This window comes from Dendrobates tinctorius, unplaced genomic scaffold, assembly GCF_039654945.1.
Source record: "Dendrobates tinctorius isolate UK_male_01 unplaced genomic scaffold, ASM3965494v1 ptg000095l, whole genome shotgun sequence".
Classification (NCBI taxonomy): Eukaryota; Metazoa; Chordata; class Amphibia; order Anura; family Dendrobatidae; genus Dendrobates; species Dendrobates tinctorius.
Window position 1 is genome coordinate 17,125,468 of NW_027361763.1, and position 18,323 is coordinate 17,143,790.

The 18,323-nt window shown below is 53.1% G+C and overlaps 1 protein-coding gene across 1 annotated transcript in view; it reads right to left on the bottom strand.

The window, feature by feature from the left end:
* The window catches only part of ATRN (attractin), a 145,936-nt gene that overhangs the window by 23,036 nt on the left and 104,577 nt on the right, over positions 1 to 18,323 (bottom strand). The window contains exons 25-26 of the mRNA XM_073586755.1: positions 5,703 to 5,764; positions 5,280 to 5,358 (exon numbers count right to left, since the gene is read on the bottom strand). Coding sequence (XP_073442856.1) covers positions 5,280 to 5,358; positions 5,703 to 5,764 — 141 coding nt within the window. The remainder of the gene's footprint in view (positions 1 to 5,279; positions 5,359 to 5,702; positions 5,765 to 18,323) is intronic.

The window sequence follows — 18,323 nt, forward strand, 5'->3', positions numbered from 1 at the left end:
GTGATGGCACAGAGGGATGGTACTGTTATCTGGGGAGGTCTGGTGATGGCACAGAGGGATGGTACTGTTATCTGGGGAGGTCTGGTGATGGCACAGAGGGATGGTACTGTTATCTGGGGAGGTCTGGTGATGGCACAGAGGGATGGTGCTGTTATCTGGGGAGGTCTGGTGATGGCACAGAGGGATGGTACTGTTATCTGGGGAGGTCTGGTGACGGCACAGAGGGATGGTACTGTTATCTGGGGAGGTCTGGTGATGGCACAGAGGGATGGTACTGTTATCTGGGGAGGTCTAGTGATGTCACAGAGGGATGGTGCTGTTATCTGGGGAGGTCTGGTGATGGCACAGAGGGATGGTGCTGTTATCTGGGGAGGTCTGGTGATGACACAGAGGGATGGTACTGTTATCTGGGGAGGTCTGGTGATGGCACAGAGGGATGGTACTGTTATCTGGGGAGGTCTGGTGATGGCACAGAGGGATGGTACTGTTATCTGGGGAGGTCTGGTGATGTCACAGAGGGATGGTACTGTTATCTGGGGAGGTCTGGTGATGGCACAGAGGGATGGTACTGTTATCTGGGGAGGTCTGGTGATGGCACAGAGGGATGGTACTGTTATCTGGGGAGGTCTGGTGATGGCACAGAGGGATGGTACTGTTATCTGGGGAGGTCTGGTGATGGCACAGAGGGATGGTACTGTTATCTGGGGAGGTCTGGTGATGGCACAGAGGGATGGTACTGTTATCTGGGGAGGTCTGGTGATGGCACAGAGGGATGGTACTGTTATCTGGGGAGGTCTGGTGATGGCACAGAGGGATGGTACTGTTATCTGGGGAGGTCTGGTGATGGCACAGAGGGATGGTACTGTTATTTGGGGAGGTCTGGTGATGGCACAGAGGGATGGTGCTGTTATCTGGGGAGGTCTGGTGATGGCACAGAGGGATGGTACTGTTATCTGGGGAGGTCTGGTGATGGCACAGAGGGATGGTGCTGTTATCTGGGGAGGTCTGGTGATGGCACAGAGGGATGGTGCTGTTATCTGGGGAGGTCTGGTGATGGCACAGAGGGATGGTACTGTTATCTGGGGAGGTCTGGTGATGGCACAGAGGGATGGTACTGTTATCTGGGGAGGTCTGGTGATGGCACAGAGGGATGGTACTGTTATCTGGGGAGGTCTGGTGATGGCACAGAGGGATGGTACTGTTATCTGGGGAGGTCTGGTGATGGCACAGAGGGATGGTGCTGTTATCTGGGGAGGTCTGGTGATGGCACAGAGGGATGGTACTGTTATCTGGGGAGGTCTGGTGATGGCACAGAGGGATGGTACTGTTATCTGGGGAGGTCTGGTGATGGCACAGAGGGATGGTGCTGTTATCTGGGGAGGTCTGGTGATGGCACAGAGGGATGGTACTGTTATCTGGGGAGGTCTGGTGATGGCACAGAGGGATGGTACTGTTATCTGGGGAGGTCTGGTGATGGCACAGAGGGATGGTACTGTTATCTGGGGAGGTCTGGTGATGGCACAGAGGGATGGTACTGTTATCTGGGAGGTCTGGTGAGGTCACAGAGGGATGGTACTGTTATCTGGGGAGGTCTGGTGAGGTCACAGAGGGATGGTACTGTTATCTGGGGAGGTCTGGTGATGGCACAGAGGGATGTTACTGTTATCTGGGGAGGTCTGGTGATGGCACAGAGGGATGGTACTGTTATCTGGGGAGGTCTGGTGATGTCACAGAGGGATGGTGCTGTTATCTGGGGAGGTCTGGTGATGGCACAGAGGGATGGTGCTGTTATCTGGGGAGGTCTGGTGATGACACAGAGGGATGGTGCTGTTATCTGGGAGGTCTGGTGATGGCACAGAGGGATGGTGCTGTTATCTGGGGAGGTCTGGTGATGGCACAGAGGGATGGTACTGTTATCTGGGGAGGTCTGGTGACGGCACAGAGGGATGGTACTGTTATCTGGGGAGGTCTGGTGATGGCACAGAGGGATGGTACTGTTATCTGGGGAGGTCTAGTGATGTCACAGAGGGATGGTGCTGTTATCTGGGGAGGTCTGGTGATGGCACAGAGGGATGGTGCTGTTATCTGGGGAGGTCTGGTGATGACACAGAGGGATGGTACTGTTATCTGGGGAGGTCTGGTGATGGCACAGAGGGATGGTACTGTTATCTGGGGAGGTCTGGTGATGGCACAGAGGGATGGTACTGTTATCTGGGGAGGTCTGGTGATGACACAGAGGGATGGTACTGTTATCTGGGGAGGTCTGGTGATGACACAGAGGGATGGTACTGTTATCTGGGGAGGTCTGGTGATGACACAGAGGGATGGTGCTGTTATCTGGGGAGGTCTGGTGATGGCACAGAGGGATGGTGCTGTTATCTGGGGAGGTCTGGTGATGACACAGAGGGATGGTGCTGTTATCTGGGGAGGTCTGGTGACGGCACAGAGGGATGGTGCTGTTATCTGGGGAGGTCTGGTGACGGCACAGAGGGATGGTACTGTTATCTGGGGAGCTCTGGTGACGGCACAGAGGGATGGTACTGTTATTTGGGGAGGTCTGGTGATGGCACAGAGGGATGGTACTGTTATCTGGGGAGGTCTGGTGATGGCACAGAGGGATGGTGCTGTTATCTGGGGAGGTCTGGTGATGGCACAGAGGGATGGTACTGTTATCTGGGGAGGTCTGGTGATGGCACAGAGGGATGGTGCTGTTATCTGGGGAGGTCTGGTGATGGCACAGAGGGATGGTACTGTTATCTGGGGAGGTCTGGTGATGGCACAGAGGGATGGTACTGTTATCTGGGGAGGTCTGGTGATGGCACAGAGGGATGGTACTGTTATCTGGGGAGGTCTGGTGATGGCACAGAGGGATGGTACTGTTATCTGGGGAGGTCTGGTGATGGCACAGAGGGATGGTGCTGTTATCTGGGGAGGTCTGGTGATGGCACAGAGGGATGGTACTGTTATCTGGGGAGGTCTGGTGATGGCACAGAGGGATGGTACTGTTATCTGGGGAGGTCTGGTGATGGCACAGAGGGATGGTACTGTTATCTGGGAGGTCTGGTGAGGTCACAGAGGGATGGTACTGTTATCTGGGGAGGTCTGGTGAGGTCACAGAGGGATGGTACTGTTATCTGGGGAGGTCTGGTGATGGCACAGAGGGATGTTACTGTTATCTGGGGAGGTCTGGTGATGGCACAGAGGGATGGTACTGTTATCTGGGGAGGTCTGGTGATGTCACAGAGGGATGGTGCTGTTATCTGGGGAGGTCTGGTGATGGCACAGAGGGATGGTGCTGTTATCTGGGGAGGTCTGGTGATGACACAGAGGGATGGTGCTGTTATCTGGGAGGTCTGGTGATGGCACAGAGGGATGGTGCTGTTATCTGGGGAGGTCTGGTGATGGCACAGAGGGATGGTACTGTTATCTGGGGAGGTCTGGTGACGGCACAGAGGGATGGTACTGTTATCTGGGGAGGTCTGGTGATGGCACAGAGGGATGGTACTGTTATCTGGGGAGGTCTAGTGATGTCACAGAGGGATGGTGCTGTTATCTGGGGAGGTCTGGTGATGGCACAGAGGGATGGTGCTGTTATCTGGGGAGGTCTGGTGATGACACAGAGGGATGGTACTGTTATCTGGGGAGGTCTGGTGATGGCACAGAGGGATGGTACTGTTATCTGGGGAGGTCTGGTGATGACACAGAGGGATGGTGCTGTTATCTGGGGAGGTCTGGTGATGGCACAGAGGGATGGTGCTGTTATCTGGGGAGGTCTGGTGATGACACAGAGGGATGGTGCTGTTATCTGGGGAGGTCTGGTGATGGCACAGAGGGATGGTGCTGTTATCTGGGGAGGTCTGGTGACGGCACAGAGGGATGGTACTGTTATCTGGGGAGCTCTGGTGACGGCACAGAGGGATGGTACTGTTATTTGGGGAGGTCTGGTGATGGCACAGAGGGATGGTACTGTTATCTGGGGAGGTCTGGTGATGGCACAGAGGGATGGTGCTGTTATCTGGGGAGGTCTGGTGGTAGCACAGAGGGATGGTACTGTTATCTGGGGAGGTCTGGTGATGGCACAGAGGGATGGTGCTGTTATCTGGGGAGGTCTGGTGATGGCACAGAGGGATGGTACTGTTATCTGGGGAGGTCTGGTGACGGCACAGAGGGATGGTGCTGTTATCTGGGGAGGTCTGGTGATGGCACAGAGGGATGGTACTGTTATCTGGGGAGGTTTGGTGATGTCACAGAGGGATGGTACTGTTATCTGGGGAGGTCTGGTGATGGCACAGAGGGATGGTACTGTTATCTGGGGAGGTCTGGTGATGGCACAGAGGGATGGTACTGTTATCTGGGGAGGTCTGGTGATGGCACAGAGGGATGGTACTGTTATTTGGGGAGGTCTGGTGATGGCACAGAGGGATGGTACTGTTATCTGGGGAGGTCTGGTGATGGCACAGAGGGATGGTGCTGTTATCTGGGGAGGTCTGGTGATGGCACAGAGGGATGGTACTGTTATCTGGGGAGGTTTGGTGATGGCACAGAGGGATGGTACTGTTATCTGGGGAGGTCTGGTGATGGCACAGAGGGATGGTACTGTTATCTGGGGAGGTCTGGTGATGGCACAGAGGGATGGTACTGTTATCTGGGGAGGTCTGGTGATGGCACAGAGGGATGGTACTGTTATTTGGGGAGGTCTGGTGATGGCACAGAGGGATGGTACTGTTATCTGGGGAGGTCTGGTGATGGCACAGAGGGATGGTGCTGTTATCTGGGGAGGTCTGGTGATGGCACAGAGGGACGGTGCTGTTATCTGGGGAGGTCTGGTGATGGCACAGAGGGACGGTGCTGTTATCTGGGAGGTCTGGTGACGGCACAGAGGGATGGTGCTGTTATCTGGGGAGGTCTGGTGATGGCACAGAGGGATGGTGCTGTTATCTGGGGAGGTCTGGTGATGGCACAGAGGGATGGTGCTGTTATCTGGGGAGGTCTGGTGACGGCACAGAGGGATGGTGCTGTTATCTGGGGAGGTCTGTAAAGGGCAAGGGAATCTGGAAAGGGTTAATCCCTTCTGCGTGCTGTATTTTTGATACTGCCCTAAAAAAAATATAGTACGACATTGTAGATAAATGCATGGGATGCTGCAGGACTGAGGGAAACTGAAGTAGTGAGCGGCCCCAGCAGCCGAGCCTGGAGAGACCCCATCTCTACCCGTCTGTACGGACCAAACACCAATCTGACATCATATTGTGGAGCCTCCTGACAATGATGCTTCTCACCTCTCTTCTCCTTGAAGCCCAACAGCTCTGTTTAATTTTCCAGACTACAGCGGCCACCAGGAGCAGGGAGAGGAAACAACTGCAAAAGAAACCAGTGTCAGTCAGTGCAATGTGTATGTGCAACCACCAGGTGGCAGCAAAACACTAAAAAACATACTACATTCAACCAATTAGACACTTTACAGTAAAGTTTTGTTGCACTATTAACCCCTTAAGGCCGCCCTTCTCCTTTTAAGATCCATCATGTTATATATATATATATATATATATATATATATATATATATATATATATATATATATATATATATATATAATTATTTTTTTCGTTTAAAAAGCCAAATGTGGGGTTTTTGTTGTCCTTCAATCCTTTGGGCCGGCCGCTTCAATGCTGTAATTACATAAAGCACATGCGGAGTCCTACCTGAAAAACGTGACAAAGAACTGTACAAGGTCCATAAAGTTACTGTGCTGAGAGAAGGCGATCTGTAAGACAAGACGCGCAGGGTGAGAGGGCGAAGGAGGAGGACTAAAAAAACTAAGAAAAGATCATTACAATAATAAGAGCAGCACATGGCGATAATATCACTATAATAGTAATGATAATAATAGGAAAACCAATCAGTAATACTAAAAATAAATAGTAATAATAATTAGCAATAATAAGTATTAATAATAATAATAATTAGTAATCATAATAATTAATAAATTATAATAGTAATAATAACAGTAACTATAAGAAGAAAAAAAAACTCTAAAACACATCTGCGGTCCCCCAGCATCTCCCGCCTTTCCTGTCCGTCTCACACATCGGACATTCACCGGGCGAGTGATCAGGACTCATCGGCCTCGTGGGTGTAGATGAAGCTGCAGCGGTCGCTCCGCACTCGGCCGGTGAATGTCACGTGTGTGAATAATAGCAGGCTACATACATGTACGCCCGTACACAGCGACGTCCCATGGACACTAATGATTGGGTTCACAGAGCGAGCCTCCCGAAACCAGGTGAGACGTGGAAAGTTTTTCCTCCTGTCTCATACCCGCTGCTCTCACTAAGTATAATGATGTTTGATTAGCCAATCTGTCCCAGAGATACGAGCCTGTATATTTACTGCCAATCATATGGCCATTATCAAGAGGACGTGACTCACAGTGTAATTATGCACAACATAAAGACACTCCCCAGCGCACCCTACAAGCCACGCCCCCGAGCACCCCCGCGATTGACGACCCAGAGCACCCCACGAGCCATGCCCCAGATCACCCCCGCCCCAGAGCATCCTGCAAGTCACGCCCAGAGCATCATGTGAGCCACACCCCAGAGCACCCCCACGAGCCATGCCCCAGAGCATCAATAAGTGACGCCCCAGAGCATCATGTGAGCCACACCCCAGAGCACCCCCACGAGCCATGCCCCAGAGCATCAATAAGTGACGCCCCAGAGCATCATGTGAGCCACACCCCAGAGCACCCCCACGAGCCATGCCCCAGAGCATCCATAACTCACGTCCCAGAGCACTCTACAAGCCATGCCCAGAGCACCCCGCGATCAACGACCCAGAGCACCCCACGAGCCACGCCCCAGAGCATCCTGCAAGTCACGCCAAGAGCATGATGTGAGCCACGCCCCAGAGCATCCTGCAAGTCACGCCAAGAGCATGATGTGAGCCACGCCCCAGAGCATCCTGCAAACCACACCCAGAGCATGTGAGCCACGCCCCAGAGCATCCTGCAAACCACGCCCAGAGCATCATGTGAGCCATGCCCTAGGGCATCCTGTCAGTCACGCCCCCTGAGCATCCATTAAGTCACGCCCCAGAGCATCATGTGAGCCACACCCCAGAGCACCCCCAACGAACCATGCCCCAGAGCATCCATAACTCTCATCCCAGAGCACTCTACAAGCCATGCCCCAGAACACCCCGCGAGCCATGCCCCAGATCACCCCCGCCCCAGAGCATCCTGCAAGTCACGCCCAGAGCATCAAGTGAGCCACGCCCCAGAGCATCCTGCAAACCATGCCCAGAGCATCATGTGAACCATGCCCTAGAGCATCCTGACAGCCACGCCCCCAGAGCATCCATAAGTCACGCTTCAGATCATGTGAGCCACACCCCAGAGCACCCCCACGAACCATGCCTCAGAGCATCCATAACTCACATCCCAGAGCACTCTACAAGCCATGCCCCAGAGCACCCCGCGATCGACGACCCAGAGCACCCCCGCCCCAGAGCATCCTGTAAGTCACGCCCAGAGCATCATGTGAGCCATGCCCTAGGGCATCCTGACAGCCACGCCCCCAGAGCATCCATAAGTCACGCCCCAGAGCATCATGTGAGCCGCACCCCCACGAACCATGCCCCAGAGCATCCATAACTCACATCCCAGAGCACTCTACAAGCCATGCCCGAGAGGACCCCGCGATCGATGACCAAGAGCACCCCACGAGCCATGCCCCAGAGCACCCCCGCAAGTCACGCCCCAGAGCATCATGTGAGCCACGCCTCAGAGCATCCTGACAGTCACGCCCCCAGAGCATCCTGACAGTCACGCCCCCAGAGCACTCTACAAGCCATACCCCAGAGCACCCCGCGATCGTCGACGCAGAGCACCCCCGCCCCTGCGCATCATGTGAGCCACGCCCCCAGAGCATCCTGACAGTCACGCCCCCAGAGCATCCATAAGTCATGCCCCAGAATATCCTGCGAGCCACGCCTACTCAGTAAAAATTACACAAAGTAGCACTAAATAAAAGGAAACCCATCTGTCGAACTGTGTAAAGGATTAAAAAGAAAAACTATGTAATCATCAGGGGAACAGCGGGAATAAAATACAACTACAATCTACCCTCTTTTGTTCTGATGACAGGTAATCTCCAATCCTTACACCTGCAACAGTATAAGTAACTCACGATCGGTCTTAGGCCGGGGACCACAGAGGCTTTGCATTTCAACAGGCAGAAAAAAAAATGTATAAATAATCCAACCGATTAACAAAGGAAAGAAAGTAATAAAGAAGGAATCAGGAAAACCAAAACGATCAACAAGTCCGCACGACTCGACACTAATATTCAGAATCTGTAACAGGAGATGAATAATACAGAACACAACCAAATAGAAACAATAAAAAGCCAAAATATAACAATAAAAACCATTTCCAGGCCCCCATGTAATTCTACCTTAGCCTGCGGCTTTGCTGTCCTGCCGATGGTCTGGACTGACACCTACACCATAATTCCCATAACTGAGGGTCTGTTCCCACTTGTTTCCACAAGACAGCCCTGACGGACGGCGTGGCCCCCACAGGCTTAGTCTGGGCTCACACCGGCCTCCTGTTGGAAAGGCTTCAGTACAGAAACTCGTGAACCATATGAAATGTGGAGGTTCTCCAGAAAGCAGACATTTCCCATCTGACCTGCCGGACACCGCTGGCGTCGCTGCGTCTCCTGTCCGGGGTTGGCTCCATGGTAGGATCGCAGCTCTGACAGTGTGTGAACGGAGGTGATGACCCGGAATGCGAGGATGCGGAGGCTGGCACTGCCCAGTAGTGAGGCACAGGCTGCTAATTACATGATTCACGGCACGCACAACTATCACATCCTCATTCCAGGTAACGTGCCACCAACGGAGTCACCTCATAACACTGGAGAAATGGTGCCGAGGACGGAGCAACCAATCCCCTGCAGGGGCCATAAGGGGCGCTAACACTGACCCGCACACACAGTCCTCTCCTCCTGTACTCCCTGCAGGTATACAGGTGATACTAACAGTGACCCGCACACACAGTCCTCTCCTCCTGTACTCCCTGCAGGTATACAGGTGATACTAACAGTGACCCGCACACACAGTCCTCTCCTCCTGTACTCCCTGCAGGTATACAGGTGATACTAACAGTGACCCGCACACACAGTCCTCTCCTCCTGTACTCCCTGCAGGTATACAGGTGATACTAACAGTGACCCGCACACACAGTCCTCTCCTCCTGTACTCCCTGCAGGTATACAGGTGATACTAACAGTGACCCGCACACACAGTCCTCTCCTCCTGTACTCCCTGCAGGTATACAGGTGATACTAACAGTGACCCGCACACACAGTCCTGTCCTCCTGTACTCCCTGCAGGTATACAGGTGATACTAACAGTGATCCGCACACACAGTCCTCTCCTCCTGTACTCCCTGCAGGTATACAGGTGATACTAACAGTGATCCGCACACACAGTCCTCTCCTCCTGTACTCCCTGCAGGTATACAGGTGATACTAACAGTGACCCGCACACAGTCCTCTCCTCCTGTACTCCCTGCAGGTATACAGGTGATACTAACAGTGATCCGCACACACAGTCCTCTCCTCCTGTACTCCCTGCAGGTATACAGGTGATACTAACAGTGACCCGCACACAGTCCTCTCCTCCTGTACTCCCTGCAGGTATACAGGTGATACTAACAGTGACCCGCACACACAGTCCTCTCCTCCTGTACTCCCTGCAGGTATACAGGTGATACTAACAGTGACCCGCACACACAGTCCTCTCCTCCTGTACTCCCTGCAGGTATACAGGTGATACTAACAGTGATCCGCACACACAGTCCTCTCCTCCTGTACTCCCTGCAGGTATACAGGTGATACTAACAGTGACCCGCACACACAGTCCTCTCCTCCTGTACTCCCTGCAGGTATACAGGTGATACTAACAGTGACCCGCACACACAGTCCTCTCCTCCTGTACTCCCTGCAGGTATACAGGTGATACTAACAGTGACCCGCACACACAGTCCTCTCCTCCTGTACTCCCTGCAGGTATACAGGTGATACTAACAGTGATCCGCACACACAGTCCTCTCCTCCTGTACTCCCTGCAGGTATACAGGTGATACTAACAGTGACCCGCACACACAGTCCTCTCCTCCTGTACTCCCTGCAGGTATACAGGTGATACTAACAGTGACCCGCACACACAGTCCTCTCCTCCTGTACTCCCTGCAGGTATACAGGTGATACTAACAGTGATCCGCACACACAGTCCTCTCCTCCTGTACTCCCTGCAGGTATACAGGTGATACTAACAGTGACCCGCACAGTCCTCTCCTCCTGTACTCCCTGCAGGTATACAGGGATACTAACAGTGATCCGCACACACAGTCCTCTCCTCCTGTACTCCCTGCGGGTATACAGGTGATACTAACAGTGATCCGCACACACAGTCCTCTCCTCCTGTACTCCCTGCAGGTATACAGGTGATACTAACAGTGATCCGCACACACAGTCCTCTCCTCCTGTACTCCCTGCAGGTATACAGGTGATACTAACAGTGACCCGCACACACAGTCCTCTCCTCCTGTACTCCCTGCAGGTATACAGGTGATAATAACAGTGACCCGCACACACAGTCCTCTCCTCCTGTACTCCCTGCAGGTATACAGGTGATACTAACAGTGATCGGCACACACAGTCCTCTCCTCCTGTACTCCCTGCAGGTATACAGGTGATACTAACAGTGACCCGCACACACAGTCCTCTCCTCCTGTACTCCCTGCAGGTATACAGGTGATACTAACAGTGACCCGCACACAGTCCTCTCCTCCTGTACTCCCTGCAGGTATACAGGTGATACTAACAGTGATCCGCACACACAGTCCTCTCCTCCTGTACTCCCTGCAGGTATACAGGTGATACTAACAGTGACCCGCACACAGTCCTCTCCTCCTGTACTCCCTGCAGGTATACAGGTGATACTAACAGTGACCCGCACACACAGTCCTCTCCTCCTGTACTCCCTGCAGGTATACAGGTGATACTAACAGTGACCCGCACACACAGTCCTCTCCTCCTGTACTCCCTGCAGGTATACAGGTGATACTAACAGTGATCCGCACACACAGTCCTCTCCTCCTGTACTCCCTGCAGGTATACAGGTGATACTAACAGTGACCCGCACACACAGTCCTCTCCTCCTGTACTCCCTGCAGGTATACAGGTGATACTAACAGTGACCCGCACACAGTCCTCTCCTCCTGTACTCCCTGCAGGTATACAGGTGATACTAACAGTGACCCGCACACACAGTCCTCTCCTCCTGTACTCCCTGCAGGTATACAGGTGATACTAACAGTGACCCGCACACACAGTCCTCTCCTCCTGTACTCCCTGCAGGTATACAGGTGATACTAACAGTGACCCGCACACACAGTCCTCTCCTCCTGTACTCCCTGCAGGTATACAGGTGATACTAACAGTGACCCGCACACACAGTCCTCTCCTCCTGTACTCCCTGCAGGTATACAGGTGATACTAACAGTGACCCGCACACACAGTCCTCTCCTCCTGTACTCCCTGCAGGTATACAGGTGATACTAACAGTGACCCGCACACACAGTCCTCTCCTCCTGTACTCCCTGCAGGTATACAGGTGATACTAACAGTGACCCGCACACACAGTCCTCTCCTCCTGTACTCCCTGCAGGTATACAGGTGATACTAACAGTGATCCGCACACACAGTCCTCTCCTCCTGTACTCCCTGCAGGTATACAGGTGATACTAACAGTGACCCGCACACACAGTCCTCTCCTCCTGTACTCCCTGCAGGTATACAGGTGATACTAACAGTGACCCGCACACACAGTCCTCTCCTCCTGTACTCCCTGCAGGTATACAGGTGATACTAACAGTGACCCGCACACACAGTCCCCTCCTCCTGTACTCCCTGCAGGTATACAGGTGATACTAACAGTGATCCGCACACACAGTCCTCTCCTCCTGTACTCCCTGCGGGTATACAGGTGATACTAACAGTGACCCGCACACACAGTCCTCTCCTCCTGTACTCCCTGCGGGTATACAGGTGATACTAACACTGACCCGCACACACAGTCCTCTCCTCCTGTACTCCCTGCAGGTATACAGGTGATGCTAACAGTGACCCGCACACACAGTCCTCTCCTCCTGTACTCCCTGCAGGTATACAGGTGATACTAACAGTGACCCGCACACACAGTCCTCTCCTCCTGTACTCCCTGCAGGTATACAGGTGATACTAACAGTGACCCGCACACACAGTCCTCTCCTCCTGTACTCCCTGCAGGTATACAGGTGATACTAACAGTGACCCGCACACACAGTCCTCTCCTCCTGTACTCCCTGCAGGTATACAGGTGATACTAACAGTGACCCGCACACACAGTCCTCTCCTCCTGTACTCCCTGCAGGTATACAGGTGATACTAACAGTGACCCGCACACACAGTCCTCTCCTCCTGTACTCCCTGCAGGTATACAGGTGATACTAACAGTGATCCGCACACACAGTCCTCTCCTCCTGTACTCCCTGCAGGTATACAGGTGATACTAACACTGACCCGCACACACAGTCCACTCCTCCTGTACTCCCTGCGGGTATACAGGTGATACTAACAGTGACCCGCACACACAGTCCTCTCCTCCTGTACTCCCTGCAGGTATACAGGTGATACTAACAGTGACCCGCACACACAGTCCTCTCCTCCTGTACTCCCTGCAGGTATACAGGTGATACTAACAGTGACCCGCACACACAGTCCTCTCCTCCTGTACTCCCTGCAGGTATACAGGTGATACTAACAGTGACCCGCACACAGTCCTCTCCTCCTGTACTCCCTGCAGGTATACAGGTGATACTAACAGTGATCCGCACACACAGTCCTCTCCTCCTGTACTCCCTGCAGGTATACAGGTGATACTAACAGTGACCCGCACACACAGTCCCCTCCTCCTGTACTCCCTGCAGGTATACAGGTGATACTAACAGTGATCCGCACACACAGTCCTCTCCTCCTGTACTCCCTGCAGGTATACAGGTGATACTAACACTGACCCGCACACACAGTCCACTCCTCCTGTACTCCCTGCGGGTATACAGGTGATACTAACAGTGACCCGCACACACAGTCCTCTCCTCCTGTACTCCCTGCAGGTATACAGGTGATACTAACAGTGACCCGCACACACAGTCCTCTCCTCCTGTACTCCCTGCAGGTATACAGGTGATACTAACAGTGACCCGCACACACAGTCCTCTCCTCCTGTACTCCCTGCAGGTATACAGGTGATACTAACAGTGACCCGCACACAGTCCTCTCCTCCTGTACTCCCTGCAGGTATACAGGTGATACTAACAGTGATCCGCACACACAGTCCTCTCCTCCTGTACTCCCTGCAGGTATACAGGTGATACTAACAGTGACCCGCACACACAGTCCTCTCCTCCTGTACTCCCTGCAGGTATACAGGTGATACTAACAGTGACCCGCACACACAGTCCTCTCCTCCTGTACTCCCTGCAGGTATACAGGTGATACTAACAGTGACCCGCACAGTCCTCTCCTCCTGTACTCCCTGCAGGTATACAGGTGATACTAACAGTGATCCGCACACACAGTCCTCTCCTCCTGTACTCCCTGCGGGTATACAGGTGATACTAACAGTGATCCGCACACACAGTCCTCTCCTCCTGTACTCCCTGCAGGTATACAGGTGATACTAACAGTGATCCGCACACACAGTCCTCTCCTCCTGTACTCCCTGCAGGTATACAGGTGATACTAACAGTGATCCGCACACACAGTCCTCTCCTCCTGTACTCCCTGCAGGTATACAGGTGATACTAACAGTGACCCGCACACACAGTCCTCTCCTCCTGTACTCCCTGCAGGTATACAGGTGATACTAACAGTGACCCGCACACACAGTCCTCTCCTCCTGTACTCCCTGCAGGTATACAGGTGATACTAACAGTGACCCGCACACACAGTCCTCTCCTCCTGTACTCCCTGCAGGTATACAGGTGATACTAACAGTGACCCGCACACACAGTCCTCTCCTCCTGTACTCCCTGCAGGTATACAGGTGATACTAACAGTGATCCGCACACACAGTCCTCTCCTCCTGTACTCCCTGCAGGTATACAGGTGATACTAACACTGACCCGCACACACAGTCCACTCCTCCTGTACTCCCTGCGGGTATACAGGTGATACTAACAGTGACCCGCACACACAGTCCTCTCCTCCTGTACTCCCTGCAGGTATACAGGTGATACTAACAGTGACCCGCACACACAGTCCTCTCCTCCTGTACTCCCTGCAGGTATACAGGTGATACTAACAGTGACCCGCACACACAGTCCTCTCCTCCTGTACTCCCTGCAGGTATACAGGTGATACTAACAGTGACCCGCACACAGTCCTCTCCTCCTGTACTCCCTGCAGGTATACAGGTGATACTAACAGTGATCCGCACACACAGTCCTCTCCTCCTGTACTCCCTGCAGGTATACAGGTGATACTAACAGTGACCCGCACACACAGTCCCCTCCTCCTGTACTCCCTGCAGGTATACAGGTGATACTAACAGTGATCCGCACACACAGTCCTCTCCTCCTGTACTCCCTGCAGGTATACAGGTGATACTAACACTGACCCGCACACACAGTCCACTCCTCCTGTACTCCCTGCGGGTATACAGGTGATACTAACAGTGACCCGCACACACAGTCCTCTCCTCCTGTACTCCCTGCAGGTATACAGGTGATACTAACAGTGACCCGCACACACAGTCCTCTCCTCCTGTACTCCCTGCAGGTATACAGGTGATACTAACAGTGACCCGCACACACAGTCCTCTCCTCCTGTACTCCCTGCAGGTATACAGGTGATACTAACAGTGACCCGCACACAGTCCTCTCCTCCTGTACTCCCTGCAGGTATACAGGTGATACTAACAGTGATCCGCACACACAGTCCTCTCCTCCTGTACTCCCTGCAGGTATACAGGTGATACTAACAGTGACCCGCACACACAGTCCTCTCCTCCTGTACTCCCTGCAGGTATACAGGTGATACTAACAGTGACCCGCACACACAGTCCTCTCCTCCTGTACTCCCTGCAGGTATACAGGTGATACTAACAGTGACCCGCACACACAGTCCTCTCCTCCTGTACTCCCTGCAGGTATACAGGTGATACTAACAGTGATCCGCACACACAGTCCTCTCCTCCTGTACTCCCTGCAGGTATACAGGTGATACTAACACTGACCCGCACACACAGTCCACTCCTCCTGTACTCCCTGCGGGTATACAGGTGATACTAACAGTGACCCGCACACACAGTCCTCTCCTCCTGTACTCCCTGCAGGTATACAGGTGATACTAACAGTGACCCGCACACACAGTCCTCTCCTCCTGTACTCCCTGCAGGTATACAGGTGATACTAACAGTGACCCGCACACACAGTCCTCTCCTCCTGTACTCCCTGCAGGTATACAGGTGATACTAACAGTGACCCGCACACACAGTCCCCTCCTCCTGTACTCCCTGCAGGTATACAGGTAATACTAACAGTGACCCGCACACACAGTCCTCTCCTCCTGTACTCCCTGCAGGTATACAGGTGATACTAACAGTGACCCGCACACACAGTCCTCTCCTCCTGTACTCCCTGCAGGTATACAGGTGATACTAACAGTGATCCGCACACACAGTCCTCTCCTCCTGTACTCCCTGCAGGTATACAGGTGATACTAACAGTGACCCGCACAGTCCTCTCCTCCTGTACTCCCTGCAGGTATACAGGTGATACTAACAGTGATCCGCACACACAGTCCTCTCCTCCTGTACTCCCTGCGGGTATACAGGTGATACTAACAGTGATCCGCACACACAGTCCTCTCCTCCTGTACTCCCTGCAGGTATACAGGTGATACTAACAGTGATCCGCACACACAGTCCTCTCCTCCTGTACTCCCTGCAGGTATACAGGTGATACTAACAGTGATCCGCACACACAGTCTTCTCCTCCTGTACTCCCTGCAGGTATACAGGTGATACTAACAGTGACCCGCACACACAGTCCTCTCCTACTGTACTCCCTGCAGGTATACAGGTGATACTAACAGTGATCCGCACACACAGTCCTCTCCTCCTGTACTCCCTGCGGGTATACAGGTGATACTAACAGTGACCCGCACACACAGTCCTCTCCTCCTGTACTCCCTGCAGGTATACAGGTGATACTAACAGTGACCCGCACACACAGTCCCCTCCTCCTGTACTCCCTGCAGGTATACAGGTGATACTAACAGTGACCCGCACACACAGTCCTCTCCTCCTGTACTCCCTGCGGGTATACAGGTGATACTAACAGTGATCCGCACACACAGTCCTGTCCTCCTGTACTCCCTGCAGGTATACAGGTGATACTAACAGTGACCCGCACACACAGTCCTCTCCTCCTGTACTCCCTGCAGGTATACAGGTGATACTAACAGTGACCCGCACACACAGTCCTCTCCTCCTGTACTCCCTGCAGGTATACAGGTGATACTAACAGTGATCCGCACACACAGTCCTGTCCTCCCTGCAGGTATACAGGTGATACTAACAGTGACCCGCACACACAGTCCTCTCCTTCTGTACTCCCTGCAGGTATACAGGTGATACTAACAGTGACCCGCACACACAGTCCTCTCCTCCTGTACTCCCTGCAGGTATACAGGTGATACTAACAGTGACCCACACACACAGTCCTCTCCTCCTGTACTCCCTGCAGGTATACAGGTGATACTAACAGTGACCCGCACACACAGTCCTCTCCTCCTGTACTCCCTGCAGGTATACAGGTGATACTAACAGTGATCCGCACACACAGTCCTCTCCTCCTGTACTCCCTGCAGGTATACAGGTGATACTAACACTGACCCACACACACAGTCCTCTCCTCCTGTACTCCCTGCAGGTATACAGGTGATGCTAACAGTGACCCGCACACACAGTCCTCTCCTCCTGTACTCCCTGCGGGTATACAGGTGATACTAACAGTGACCCGCACACACAGTCCTCTCCTCCTGTACTCCCTGCAGGTATACAGGTGATACTAACAGTGACCCGCACACAGTCCTCTCCTCCTGTACTCCCTGCAGGTATACAGGTGATACTAACAGTGATCCGCACACACAGTCCTCTCCTCCTGTACTCCCTGCAGGTATACAGGTGATACTAACAGTGACTCGCACACAGTCCTCTCCTCCTGTACTCCCTGCAGGTATACAGGTGATACTAACAGTGACCCGCACACACAGTCCACTCCTCCTGTACTCCCTGCAGGTATACAGGTGATACTAACACTGACCCGCACACACAGTCCTCTCCTCCTGTACTCCCTGCAGGTATACAGGTGATGCTAACAGTGACCCGCACACACAGTCCTCTCCTCCTGTACTCCCTGCAGGTATACAGGTGATACTAACACTGACCCGCACACACAGTCCTCTCCTCCTGTACTCCCTGCAGGTATACAGGTGATACTAACAGTGACCCGCACGAACAGTCCTCTCCTCCTGTACTTCCTGCAGGTATACAGGTGATACTAATAGTGACCCACACACACAGTCCTCTCCTCCTGTACTCCCTGCAGGTATACAGGTGATACTAACAGTGACCCGCACACACAGTCCTCTCCTCCTGTACTCCCTGCAGGTATACAGGCGATGCTAACAGTGATCCGCACACACAGTCCTCTCCTCCTGTACTCCCTGCAGGTATACAGGCGATGCTAACAGTGATCCGCACACACAGTCCTCTCCTCCTGTACTCCCTGCAGGTATACAGGTGATACTAACAGTGACCCGCACACACAGTCCTCTCCTCCTGTACTCCCTGCGGGTATACAGGTGATACTAACAGTGACCTGCACACACAGTCCTCTCCTCCTGTACTCCCTGCGGGTATACAGGTGATACTAACAGTGACCCGCACACACAGTCCTCTCCTCATGTACTCCCTGCGGGTATACAGGTGATACTAACAGTGACCCGCACACACAGTCCTCTCCTCCTGTACTCCCTGCAGGTATACAGGTGATACTAACACTGACCCGCACACACAGTCCTCTCCTCCGGTACTCCCTGCAGGTATACAGGTGATACTAACACTGACCCGCACACACAGTCCTCTCCTCCTGTACTCCCTGCAGGTGTACAGGTGATGCTAACAGTGACACATACACACAGTCC